At 40.0% G+C, this 12,473-nt stretch overlaps 1 protein-coding gene across 2 annotated transcripts in view; it reads left to right on the top strand.

Moving 5' to 3' along the window:
* The window catches only part of rhbdl3 (rhomboid, veinlet-like 3), a gene marked incomplete at its 5' end in the record, with an annotated part of 51,663 nt that extends 40,942 nt beyond the window's left edge, over nt 1-10,721 (top strand). For both annotated transcript variants that reach the window (XM_083925216.1, XM_083925217.1), the window contains 4 exons: nt 2,670-2,782; nt 8,227-8,327; nt 8,928-8,988; nt 9,780-10,721. In XM_083925216.1, the coding sequence (XP_083781342.1) occupies nt 2,670-2,782; nt 8,227-8,327; nt 8,928-8,988; nt 9,780-10,051 (547 nt within the window). In that variant the 3' untranslated portion in view covers nt 10,052-10,721. The remainder of the gene's footprint in view (nt 1-2,669; nt 2,783-8,226; nt 8,328-8,927; nt 8,989-9,779) is intronic.
* Nucleotides 10,722-12,473: the final 1,752 nt, after the last annotated feature.

Raw genomic sequence — 12,473 nt, 5'->3', positions numbered from 1 at the left:
GTGTAAATATTGGCCCCAAAACATCCCTCAGTAAAACATTATACAGACTCTCTCTCTCTCTTTTCTTTATTTTCTCTTTCTCTCTCTCAGTCTGCCATACACACAAAAACAGTGTTTCAGTCGCAGCTGTAAAAAAAACTTCAGGAAGATTGGCTTCCTGCGAGATAAAGCCATGACATGATAAGGGAGTTTGTTTTATTTTATTTTAATGTAAAGCACTTTGGGCTGCATTTTTATATGTATGAAAGGTGCTATATAAATAAAGATGATTTGATTTGATTTGATTTAACTCAAAACATTTTGCATGAACATTTCTCTCCAGTTGCTTTTGTCCTGTTTCTGTCTTCCTCTCATCATCATGAAATGTAACAATGAAAAAATAATAAATGATACGGTTTCAGTACAATCTGAAATCATGTTTCTTTTGTGAGTGTATCGCAATCTTTTTTGTCACTTTATTGCGGCTGCGACATAAAAATACATTTCAGTGGGTTCAGTGGTGAGCAATAAACTGAACTAATTTAGCTGTAAGTTTAGCTTCAATTTGGTGAGCCAGTGATTAAACAGCGCTTATGTTGAGTGTCCTGAAAGACCATGGTCGTCTGGACACAATAGGACCTCTCATGGGTATCCACAGATCTGCCTGACAGTGCTGCCCAGCCCTTACAGCCTCATTAGCAGTATAGAATTAGATAGCGGCTGTTATCCATAGTAGAGTTGTCCTTGTGCATTTGGACAGACCTCTCCTGACTAATCAATATCCCACATTGTATCTCTGATCACTGGAACGATCCTCTATCGGCATTGTAGGGGTGACTGGGTTGTTTCAAACTAAACAGATTATCTGCCTTGTCTTGCTGTTTTTTTATCCCATTTGTATTGGGGGAATTGTGCATGCATGCACTTGTTTGTTTGTGGGAATGTTTGTATTCAATTCTAAGAAGCTGTTTGCTGAACGAATGCACCCACAGGACTCACAGCGTTCAGTGGTTCAGTTTGTCAAACTGTCGAATGGGGGAAAAAGGAGAGTCATCTCTCTGTCCGACTTTGGTTCTGTCATATCTTTTAGCATGTGAAAGAGAAATGACAGTGTAATTCAGACGGAGACAGAAAACAGAGGAGGGGATTGATTGAAGTTAGAGAGAGACAATGATGAATATTATGAGAGAGGAAAAGAGCAGGATTATGCGATGGAGGTTTGGCTGGAAGGACTTTCTATGAAGGGCACTGTGTGTGTGTGTGTGTGTGTGTGTGTGTGTGTGTGTGTGTGTGTGTGTGTTTTTTTGTGTGTGTGTGTGCGTGTGTTAGTGTTCATATGTAATATTTGAGTGCAGTGGAGTGGGGTGATGATTATCAGTTGATGGCCATGAGAGTGTGATTTCATGAAGGAGCAGATGTTCTTTGTGTCCGTGTCTGTGAGCAAGCATAATAATATCGTCTCTGGGGGAACATGCTGTTATAAAAAAAATGTAAACTCTTACACTAAGTGACTGTTCTGAGTCTGAGGCCAAACAATGTGTGACATAATCATAACATGGATTTCACAGTCTGAAATGATGGTAATATGAAAGTTAAAGACATGTTATAGTTTAAATAGGTTTTTAGATTAAAACTGGCCGCGGAGCATCCAAAAAGTGTCGGTATTTGACAAGAAGGGAATAAGAATGGGTTTCAGCAGGTCAGGAAAGTAGGGATTCACCACCAGAAAGGGCTGTTTGACAACAGGATGACGTTTTTTTTTTCTCACACAGAATGATGCAGAATTGTACAAAGAAATTAGACATCATAGTTGTTGAATGTCCTTATTTTAACTTGGCTATGACCCAGTTGGATTGCTTGATTTTTAGTTCCTGTTTCATAAATAACTATATCAGTGGAAAACTTAATTTTGGATTTCCTCGACTAATGCTTTTGTTATTTGTCAAAGGATTAGGGTTTTCATCTACAAAGTATGTTGCCTTTCCTTTTCCAGTAATTCTGGTCATGTCTGCACAGTCAGTATAGTTTGAGATATCTTGTTTTCCTCTTTCAGAAGAAGCCATTTGATGCCATTCGCTCTTACACAGTGTGGGAAACAACTCCCACAGCAGTAAACACAACCCCAGAATTTGAGTTTGTCCCAGTTTCTGTTTTATCATTGTACGGTGCCAGAGTTGAGTGTTTTCCCTGTCAATCATCTGACACCTCACCGTAGGAGGAAATGTAAACGTGTCGCCCGTTCAAAGTTTATTATCACATCTATATCCATTTGGAGCATCTCACTGACAGGGGTAATAAAAGCTACTTTCAGGCTGACCGTGATTGCAAGTTTGTCTGAAAATTGACGTGTGAAAATTGAAGTGTGTCATGGATTGAAAAATGATTTGAAAATGTAGACAGGTGTAAAAGGGACCAGGTGAACATACGTGTGTTTAGTTTGTTTTACAGTGTTTAGTGGCCATAATTAAACCAGTTAAAAAATACTTACTGGCTGTTCTATGGGTAATTCAGAGTAACGTCTGGAACGACACAATGCTGATTCAGTGTAGTTTGTCACAATGAACAATATTCTATGGGTGCTTTTCACTCTATCAAGGTACATTAGTGCATTAAAATTGTATTTCACTTCATTTTAGACTCATAGCCCCTAATGGTTAATATGACTGACTCTATGTGTGGTTGTTTTACAGGATTGAACACCTGAGCTTGAACATGGCCATGCAGCTGCTGGTGGGAGTCCCTCTAGAGATGGTGCACGGAGCCCTGCGGATTGGACTGGTCTACGTGTGTGGTGTGCTGGCAGGTGGGCATGTGGTCTCAAACATATACGCAACAATGACAATCTCTTTGCATACAATTCCCTCTTTTCTACACACTCAGTCTACCCCAGAAACACACACACACACACACACACACACACACGAACACAGCGTTTTGCCTTTCAGCTCCACCGTTGTTCCATCTGCTTGTGTGTTTTCCATGCATTCGACAGCCTATCAGGTTAGGGCCAGTATGGTGGTGGATACTGGTCAATGAAAAATGTTAGCGTATGTGTGGGGTGTTCAGGACAGATGGCCTTGTGTTTTCTGTTTTCTTACCAGACCCGGTGGGATGTAGGGGGTGGGATGGGTGCCCCATCAAAGCCCCTGTGTCCCCCTATGGTCGTGTACAATAGGACAAAGCAGAGAGAGTCATCTCAGATGGAGCTCAATCAGAAGAACACACACACACACACACACACACACACACACACACACACAGTAATAGTGAAATAGGAAGCGGAAGTGTGTGAAATAGGGATGAAGAGAGATAGAAGAGACGGAGGAGGGTAGATAAGTGTTAATAAGCCTGAAAGGGTTTGGAGAGGGGGACCAGGATATACGAGAAACTGGGAGAGAAGAGGTGTGGGATACCAGCTGTGGCGGCTTGTAGTATTAACCTCGAATTGAAATGTGGAGGAACAGAGCATACATCACACACACTTATGTACGCACACAGACCGACACACACACACACACACACACACACACACACACACACACACACACACACACACACACACACACACACACACACACACACACACAAGTCGGTTATTTTAATTAGATATCGACTGCCAGTTGTGTTTGATTTTGTTGTGTCTGACAGGGCTTTTATTTAATTTATTTATTAATTGTTTTGGTTGCAGGACTCTAGTCAAATTCACATTTCTCAGAATATTCAGCATTTAGCAACAAGTTGGTGGATAAGATAAGCTGATATATGTATCTGTGGCATGTTTTATAGCTGCAGTTTTATGTATGATCATTTTTATGGCACTTATGACTATTTCTATAGTAAATATTATAGAGTAATAGGGAAATAAAGATATAACTTCCAGCAATGTTTATTGTTATAAATATATCGTCATCTTTTATTTTTTTCAGGTGTAACATAATATCCTTCCCTAGTGCATTGTGCTTTATTGACAAAAGTGTTTGCTCAAACAATCAAAAGCAGCTTGCAGAGTATATTGGTGTTTTTTTATGAGCATCGAGCATTTTTGAGAAGTGGTAGACAACATAAACAATTGGTTACAACACAAACAAAGACTTGAAATTTGCTACACAATGACACTGCCAGATTGTGTGAAGAAACACAACATGCAAATGTCACCAGAAAGAGGTTCAGCTGGCAAACACACACACAGAGGTCAGGGCAGAGATCAGAGGTCAAGGAATCACTCAGAGAGAGGTTGATGGCCCTCCAGGGCCAACACAAACTCTGACATTAATGGAAACAATGGACAAGCATGGAAACACACTTACTTATGAACAGCAGACAAGTACGTAGAAACACAAAAACGGCAGAGCATAAGACAGGTGCAGCAACAGGCACTAACAAGTGTTCAACAACAGACAATCAGGCACAAATACAGACATGCAGACAATAAAGTAAACAATGGAGAGAGAGGGCATTGACACAAAGTCAAACAACCCCAGATTCAACTATTTGCACATAACTTTGTAGATTCAGTCAGCTCAACATGCAGCCAAACTGTTGACTTTTTTCATCATGAGTGCTGATGTGCATTATTATTTCGCCTTGTGTTCCCCTTCCCGTTTCTACTGTTTGGATGAACAGACAAGATAAATGAGATGCCATTTTTGAATCTACAAACACAGGGCCTGCTGAGGGACTATGGGTGTCCTTGTCTCTGCGTGTGTTTGTGTGTACACACAACCAAACTAAAATAATGTTATTAAAACAAGTTAATTACGGCTCATCCTGCCCAGACACACTTCCTAAACACAGGAACTACAGAGGAGGAGGTGTCCTGAACCAGGTGTTCGATCAGCTGTGTGTGTGTGTGTGTGTGTGTGTGTGTGTGTGTGTGTGTGTGTGTGTGTGTGTGTGTGTGTGTGTGTGTGTGTGTGTGTGTGTGTGTGTGTGTGTGTGTGTGTGTGTGTGTGTGTGTGTGTTTGATGGGGGGTAACCTAGGGTTTGGCATCTTTGTGCATATTACCACTCAGTTTTATGATTGAGGGTCATTATTCAAAATTAATGCTTGGTTTAAAATGTATTTAGAATTCATTAAAGCTGCCACCAGTTTTTCCATAATACTTAATATGAAAATCAAATATTTATTTTGTAATTTGAAAATTGATTTCAGATTCAAGATTCTTGCCTGAATCAGTTCTTCTGTTCTGCTGTTCTTGAAAACAGTGTCTGTTTAAACCTGTGAATTGTCTCATTTGTCCAGGTCATCGTTATCCCCAAAGCAATTTCAGTCAAAAGCAACTGGACTTGGTTATGTATGTTTATGTTAGCATGTGTGGGTGTGTGTCTGTGTATAATCACTGAGCTGCTTAAAATTATTCTGCTATGTTTAACGACCTGGTGAGTCAGATTCTGTTATTACAACACCTCGCTGTGCTACCATTATGGTTCACACACCTGAGAGAGCCATATATTGTATGCAAATGCATATGCAAAGAAGAAACTCCTATTTGGTGCTTGTTGCCGCTGCATTTGAAAAGTCTTCTTATTTCACTTCCAGTCACATATTCACACTTTGAATGCCAGCACACGGATATGGATCTCATTTGGGGTTATCCATAAGAAGTGTGAATAATTTCAGTGAGGTTTTAAAGGGGGCATATTCTGCTCATTTTCAGATTCATTTGAATTTTGAGTTCTACTACAACATGTTTACATGCTTTAATGTTTAAAGAAAGCGCATAATATTTCTCATGCTGAATTGAGTACGATGCTTAAAATTGAGATGCCATGTCTACTACTTCTAGTAGTCTACTCACAAACAGGTGACACATTTTGAAACATTTTCCATCATTCTTCTGTAGAATGCTGTCAGAAAAACTTTGGTTGTATAAAGCACGATAACATCTAATTTAATGTGGTGAAGAAGTGCAATAATCAGTATACTCTATACACTGTATGTACTCTATACACTGTATGTACTGTACTACAGAACCAGAGCATAACAAGAACTAACTGCAAGTTGAAAGAGATGAAATTTGGGAGTCGCTTATCCCAAAGTGGTCCAGACTCTCACCAAAATAGTATATTGAGACAACACAGCCCATAAAATGACTTACTCCATCAGCTAACTCCATCATTACCATCCACAGCTGCAAGACTTGATGAAACGGACATGTATATTAAAGTGTTTATAAAGAGCAAAAAGAGATTAAAAAAAATGTTTAAATAAACAGTTGTACCAAATTCTGTATATGTGTAAATTCTAATGCACACTATATACATATGCATGCATGCATGTGTTATGCAAATTAAGTATATTCGTATTTGAGAGAAGGTGGGAAGACCGTAGGCATGGACAGTTGTGTCTCATATACTTAGCATCAGTAATATACACAGGTCAGTGCCATGGAGAGAAGGGAAGGAAAAGGTATACTGAGTAATGAAGAGTGGATGGAGCATATGTGAGAGAACAAGATAGTTTGTTTGCATAATTTAATAGTCCAACTACGCCTATCTATCTTCTTTTTTCCTTTATTCCGTCTCTTGCACACACACTGCAATGAAACCCTGTCTCTGAATGTCCTCACATTTGAACTTTTGAATGTTAGATTGGATCTTTTGTTCATGCAATGAATTGGTACCAAGGTGTTAAAGAGAGCAATTCCCTGTTTGTATGAATGCATTTGTTTTACATAAAATCTCAGTGTGTGTTTGTACCGTACAATAGGAGCAAGCTCCTATTCGTGAAGGCCTATTTATTATACACCCACACAATAGTGAGTAGCAAAGCCGCTCAAATGGTCACAGCTTGTATAAAAGCAGTTTGAATTAGTCAGTTACAGTATTCACAGTGTCTGCCAGTTTAATCCTCCAAGGGTGAAAAAAAAATGAATTTACTCCTGAATAGTGAAAGCTTAGACTCAAGATTGCAGCAAAAGACACATTTCAAATTAACAAATAACGTATGTGTTGAATTATAGAACATTTGGACAAAACATAATCATCCATTTATCCACAAAATGGTTGACTGCCAGCCAGGTTAAACAAATCTAGTGTAGTTGAGTAAACATTCTCACAACAAGGTCTTTGACGTAGCTGTTCTGGGGATTTTAATTACACCCCATGAACGTCATCATCAAATTAAATTTGACCATTTTGCGTGGATTATTGATTTCCATGTTTTTCTAAGCACTTGAATTAAAGCAACAAATCCCAAGAGGCCACAGTCACGCCCCTTAGCCATTCTGAAATTGTTTTATACCACAGCCTCATGTGGCTTATGGCTTTTATAATAGGGTTACCAGTACATGTACCTGGTTATGCTAATAAACACACAAAAAAATAAAATAATGTATTGATTACAAATGTAGTTCTTCAGCAACATTTGGCAGAATGCTTGCCAAGAAACCCATAGATAAAGTGTAAAACATGCTATCAGGCTAGTCAACTAGTGGTTTGCTCAGTGCCAGCTGCTTTACAAATCCGTAGCAACATGCAGCCTACGATGTTCACCCCCATGGACTTTATAGTATACCTAACTTTTATGTTGCAGTTCCATTATGACCACGCATGTATCTACCAGCGACAACTAATATGCTCACTTAGTTTCCCCAAGCTGTAGTCACCTGTCAATCGTCCAAACTAATTGTAATTTTTCTTACAGTGTTGCTTGGTTACATTATTACACTGTAACAAAAATGATTTCACAGGTAGTTGACAACATAGCTAAAGAAAAATGAGCATTATAGGCTACAAATAAAATAGCTAGCTAAAGTTCCACCGTTAACTTACCATAGTTTATTGGTGTAACTAACGAAGGCTCTGTCGTACCTAACAACGCTGTTCTAAAATCCCTGTGATCCACGGCCTCACAGAACTTATTGCCCAATTTTATGTTAAAAATGGACCTCCTTTAGTCCTCTTATTTGATAATTGGTTGATTGCAGCAGCACCTATGTGTATATACTTATTTAAGAAAATGTTTTGTCACTGCTCATTATGCCCGATGAAGGTTGGAAAGACTGAAACTTTGTAAGATGAAATGTATCAGCTGTAAGCAAATAGTGTTTGGGAGTTTTTCTTATTGTTTTCATTAGTAACAATGGATCACATGTGTACTTGTTGCTCATAGTAATGAACCCACAAAGAATAATCACAAGACTCTGCAACTCTTCTCTGGGTATCTTGCATTTCCAAGATGTGGCTGATACCATAATGCCCCCATTTCTTTATTTACCTAAAGCATGTCCCTTATCCTCACTACAGGGTCTCTTGCTGTGTCTATCACCGATATGACGGCTCCAGTGGTCGGCTCATCTGGTGGAGTGTACGCTCTGGTCTCAGCACATTTGGCCAATGTAGTAATGGTAAGTTTGTGTATGCGCATGTGTGTGGATGATTATCACATCACTCAGTTGTCCTGTCACTACAGAGCACTGCCACATCATCATAGCAGCCTGTTTGGGGGGCCTAGCAGGTGCTGCTCTATCTACAGATGCCATACATTCCTCACCATTGCAATCAGATTTCCCCTAAAGATCAAAAAGTGGGTGCATGCGAAGAAATCCAATCCCACTGCACTCTCTGACATCTGCTCCGTTTGGTCTCAACCCCCATCCCGCGAGCCACAGACATATTCAGGTGAACCTCTGTTATGTGTAATATGGTACTCATTATGTACCCAGCCAGATCCTCCACAACATTCTTGGCATCGGGATGGAGGAGTTTGTCTTCCTCCTCTCAACTGAAATCACATTATCTAACATGGCAAGAACCGATTGGGGGTCAGAGTGCCTCTGGGGCTTTCAAAATTGATGTGAATTGAGACAGAGGGTGAGATCTCATGTCATTTCACATGTGCGTGTGTCTGAGGAGGACCTAGCCTTCTAACACCGTTTGTTCCGTCTTTATCCTCAGAACTTGAAAATGACCTTCTGAATGACTCTCTTTTCTTCCTCCTTCTGTAGAATTGGTCGGGAATGAAGTGTCAGTTTAAGTTATTCCGGATGGCCATGGCTCTGGTTTGCAGTAAGTCTGAATAAAGATACCACACTCAGCTTTCACCTCAGAATAATAATTATTTTTCGACGGAAGAGTTGTACTTTTAATCTACTTATCATTGCTGTTCCATCACTAAATTTAATCTCACAACATTTCTTATTAGAGAAATGTGATTTTGCTCCTAAGGCAGCGATATTAAACGTTCTGGTTTTGCAGCTTCAGCATTTGGAGGATTTCTAACTGTGAAGACCCACTGAGTGTGGCGATGCAAAGCTTGCCTCTATTCATTATCTATGTGTCACGCTTCATCGCTTCCGGGTCTTTACCTGCTGTGAATACATTTCTGTGAGGAGGAGACGATCATTATTGTAGTTTCTGCGAAGTCTGTTTTGTGTGTCCCTTTCCTCCTAGATTACAAATACAAACAAAAATTAAATGCATCTAAGCACAATGTCAATTAAATTGTTGGAAAAAGTGATGGGTTGCTTACTTACACAATGACTGAAAGCGAGCGAGCTACCTACTTGCTTGCTTGTAAGTGAGATACGGCAGGATGGATTTTTTTTAGGCACGCTTTTTAGTTGGCTGAAGTGCGTTTAGCTGCAGGCCCCAATCCACAGCAACTTTACAACAGCTCAGCATGAAAACAGGGACTTGTAAAATCTTTTTTAATATCTGCTCAATGGCCCAGGATAGATGTTGGTAACAAATTAAAACCACTTAATTGTTTTATTACATTTTGATAGTTGCAATAGTTGTCAGGAACTACATCCATAGCTTGCTAATATTGTGTTTTTTCTCCCTCTGTCTGCTAACAGTGAGTGTAGAGTTTGGTCGGGCGGTGTGGCTGCGGTTCTATCCACCGGCCTTTCCTCCGTGCCCCAATCCCAGCTTTGTAGCTCACCTGGGGGGAGTGGTGGTTGGTCTCACGCTGGGAGTGGTGGTCCTGCAGAACTACGAGCAGCGACTCCAGGAGCAGTCCCTGTTTTGGATCTTCTTCTGCGTCTACACCTTGTTTGTGCTCTGCGCCATCTTCTGGAACATCTTTGCCTACAGCTTGCTTGACGTGCGACTGCCCCCGTCACCTTGACTTGCTTATTGGCACACAAGACACTGTATGCCCTTTATTCCTCCATCAGCAGATGCTTCCCCCTCTAGATGAGTCACCTAAGCCCTCATATTCTGAGCCTCAGCGTGGGGTAAGTCGCCTGACAGCTACCCTCATCCTACATCCAGCGCTCTGATGCAGGGATGCACCTGACATCCAGCAGCCCTCGCTGAAGGTCTCGTCGTACCTTTTTCAGCCCACCTGCTCCCTTTTCAGGTTACGCCTTACCATCGTTTCCGCTTACCAGACAAGCAGCAACCTCCATCTGCTCTTTGTCTACATCTGTGCTGGAAATTTGTCTCAAGAGTATCAGTCAGTGTGACTACTGTTGACAACACAATGACAAATGAGAAGCCTCGGATCTAACACAACCGCAAAGAGCAGGATCAGTCCTGTCCAAATGGCTTAACCTTCTCTGCCTCTTCCTTCTCAATCCAACGGTGCCTTCTCATGGAGATGTCAGCCTGATGAAAGTATTTCTGCACAGTTGCCTCCTATGTAGGGTGACAGCAGTAAAACCCTGCAGTATAACATGTTTTCAGGCAGAAGAGTTCCTTAAAATCCTGTAATCTGACGGTGTCCTCATCATCAGTAAATTAAGAATAAGGTCACATGAGAATTGGATTTAGTTGGTGTTTTGTCATAAATTACAAGCAGCTCATCAGCATGATAGGTTTAGATTAAGCAGACAGCAGGATAGCTAAACCTCTTCAAGTTTGTAGGGAGTACAGCAACCTTCAAAAGTTATTATGAATTTACCTTTGAAGGAAAGTGCGGGTTACCATTCAGTGTTGCCTTCAGCATTTGGCACGTACCGAGAGAAGGATTAATTCACTATTTGAACCTCAAACTATTTGACTTTTTTGAGTACAAGTAGTGTGACAATTATAAAAAAAGAGATATAGAAGTGCCATTCAGACTTTAAAGCTTTTTAAAATGATGCCAAAACATTGCTACAAGCATAGGGGGGTGGGGGACAGAGCACATCCCCTGACAAGAATTGCTTTTGTGCAAGAATAAATAATCTTATTTTGGCTGTAAGGAGTTGGTCATATGTAGAGAAACAGAAAATGTTCATGATCTCTAAAGAATATAAAGACTCACAGGTCATGTTTCCATTCATGTGATTTTCTGCTCATTTTAGTATTCCATTAGAAAAGTTGTTTGGAAATGATAAAATTTGATCAAACTTTTTCAATTGCGCAAAAAGGTTTTTGCACTAAAGGTGTTTTTTTGCCTTTTAAAACCTTTGCCGAATAAATTAAGCTGACATAGTCAACATTTAACTCACGTGACGGATCAGCTGTTTCTGCTGTCGGCATCTTCCCAGATATTCTCATGACTACTCTTTGTCTCTGGACAGCATGAAACCAATACCAGCTGACATAAAAGAACAATTCAATTCGATTCCTGAAATCCCCACTCCACTTTTCTCTCGTAGATGGGTTGGATGCCCAAGGCAGCTTGTTTAGTTTTGTTTCCGGTTAGCACCCTCCACTTCTACTCTATGTAGCAGTTGCTTTCAGCCATGCATATCAACCGCTCCAAACCAGTTGATCAAAACACACCTAACACACACCCTTTTTGCAACATTTCAAAAGTTTGCTTAAAATTTGCTTTAAAATTTAACTGAAACACAGCTACTGACACCCTTGGGAACATCCAGAGATGCAGTCAAATTCTTGTCATTTTGTTGTACTCTGAGTATTTGTAGGGATTTCTTGCAATTGGTTTAAAACAACAAAGAAGTGGCAGAAGATTATGTATTAATTGGTGAGGTGGTGAATTAAGGCAAAGTGGGATAAGACTAATGAAAACATTCATCAGTGGGAACAGCTGGGCAGTTCATTACCAAACGTAGAAGAGCACACATGCCTGACCTCGACTACATCCGGGCTAGGGGTCGTTTCACTCTCATATCAGGAGCAATGAGGAAAAGAAGTAAATCAATGCTCCCTTATTAGTTCCTGTCACAACGTTAATGTCAATTGATTGATCCGACATAGAAAACGACCCCAGCCCGAAGCTGTAAGTCTCAAACTGTACTGTACTTTAACCTCATGTTACGCTGGTAACTGCTTCGCACAAACATTATTATAATGTAATTATATACAGATTAATATTTTAACATGCATTTGCTGTTGACTTTTTTTAAAACTTGGTGACATTGGTATGTTGTGTAAATTGTTTGGTCGGTCTTCATTGTGATATGTTAGCTATACCTTGTATGTATCCTATTTAAAAAATGATTGTCTGGTCTTGGGTTGTAGGGCTATGATACAAATGTGAATGAGGGGTAAATTGCTGATAATATTTTAACATTGTGCATATTTTGTAGATTTGATATGTACATACTGGAGTACATTAAACAGTTTTATACAAAAACAAAATATGATTACTTTAC

Source organism: Echiichthys vipera (genome assembly GCF_963691815.1).
Source record: "Echiichthys vipera genome assembly, chromosome: 2".
NCBI classification, from domain to species: Eukaryota; Metazoa; Chordata; class Actinopteri; order Perciformes; family Trachinidae; genus Echiichthys; species Echiichthys vipera.
Note: the sequence above shows the minus strand (reverse complement) of the source record. Positions and strands in the feature narration are given on the sequence as shown.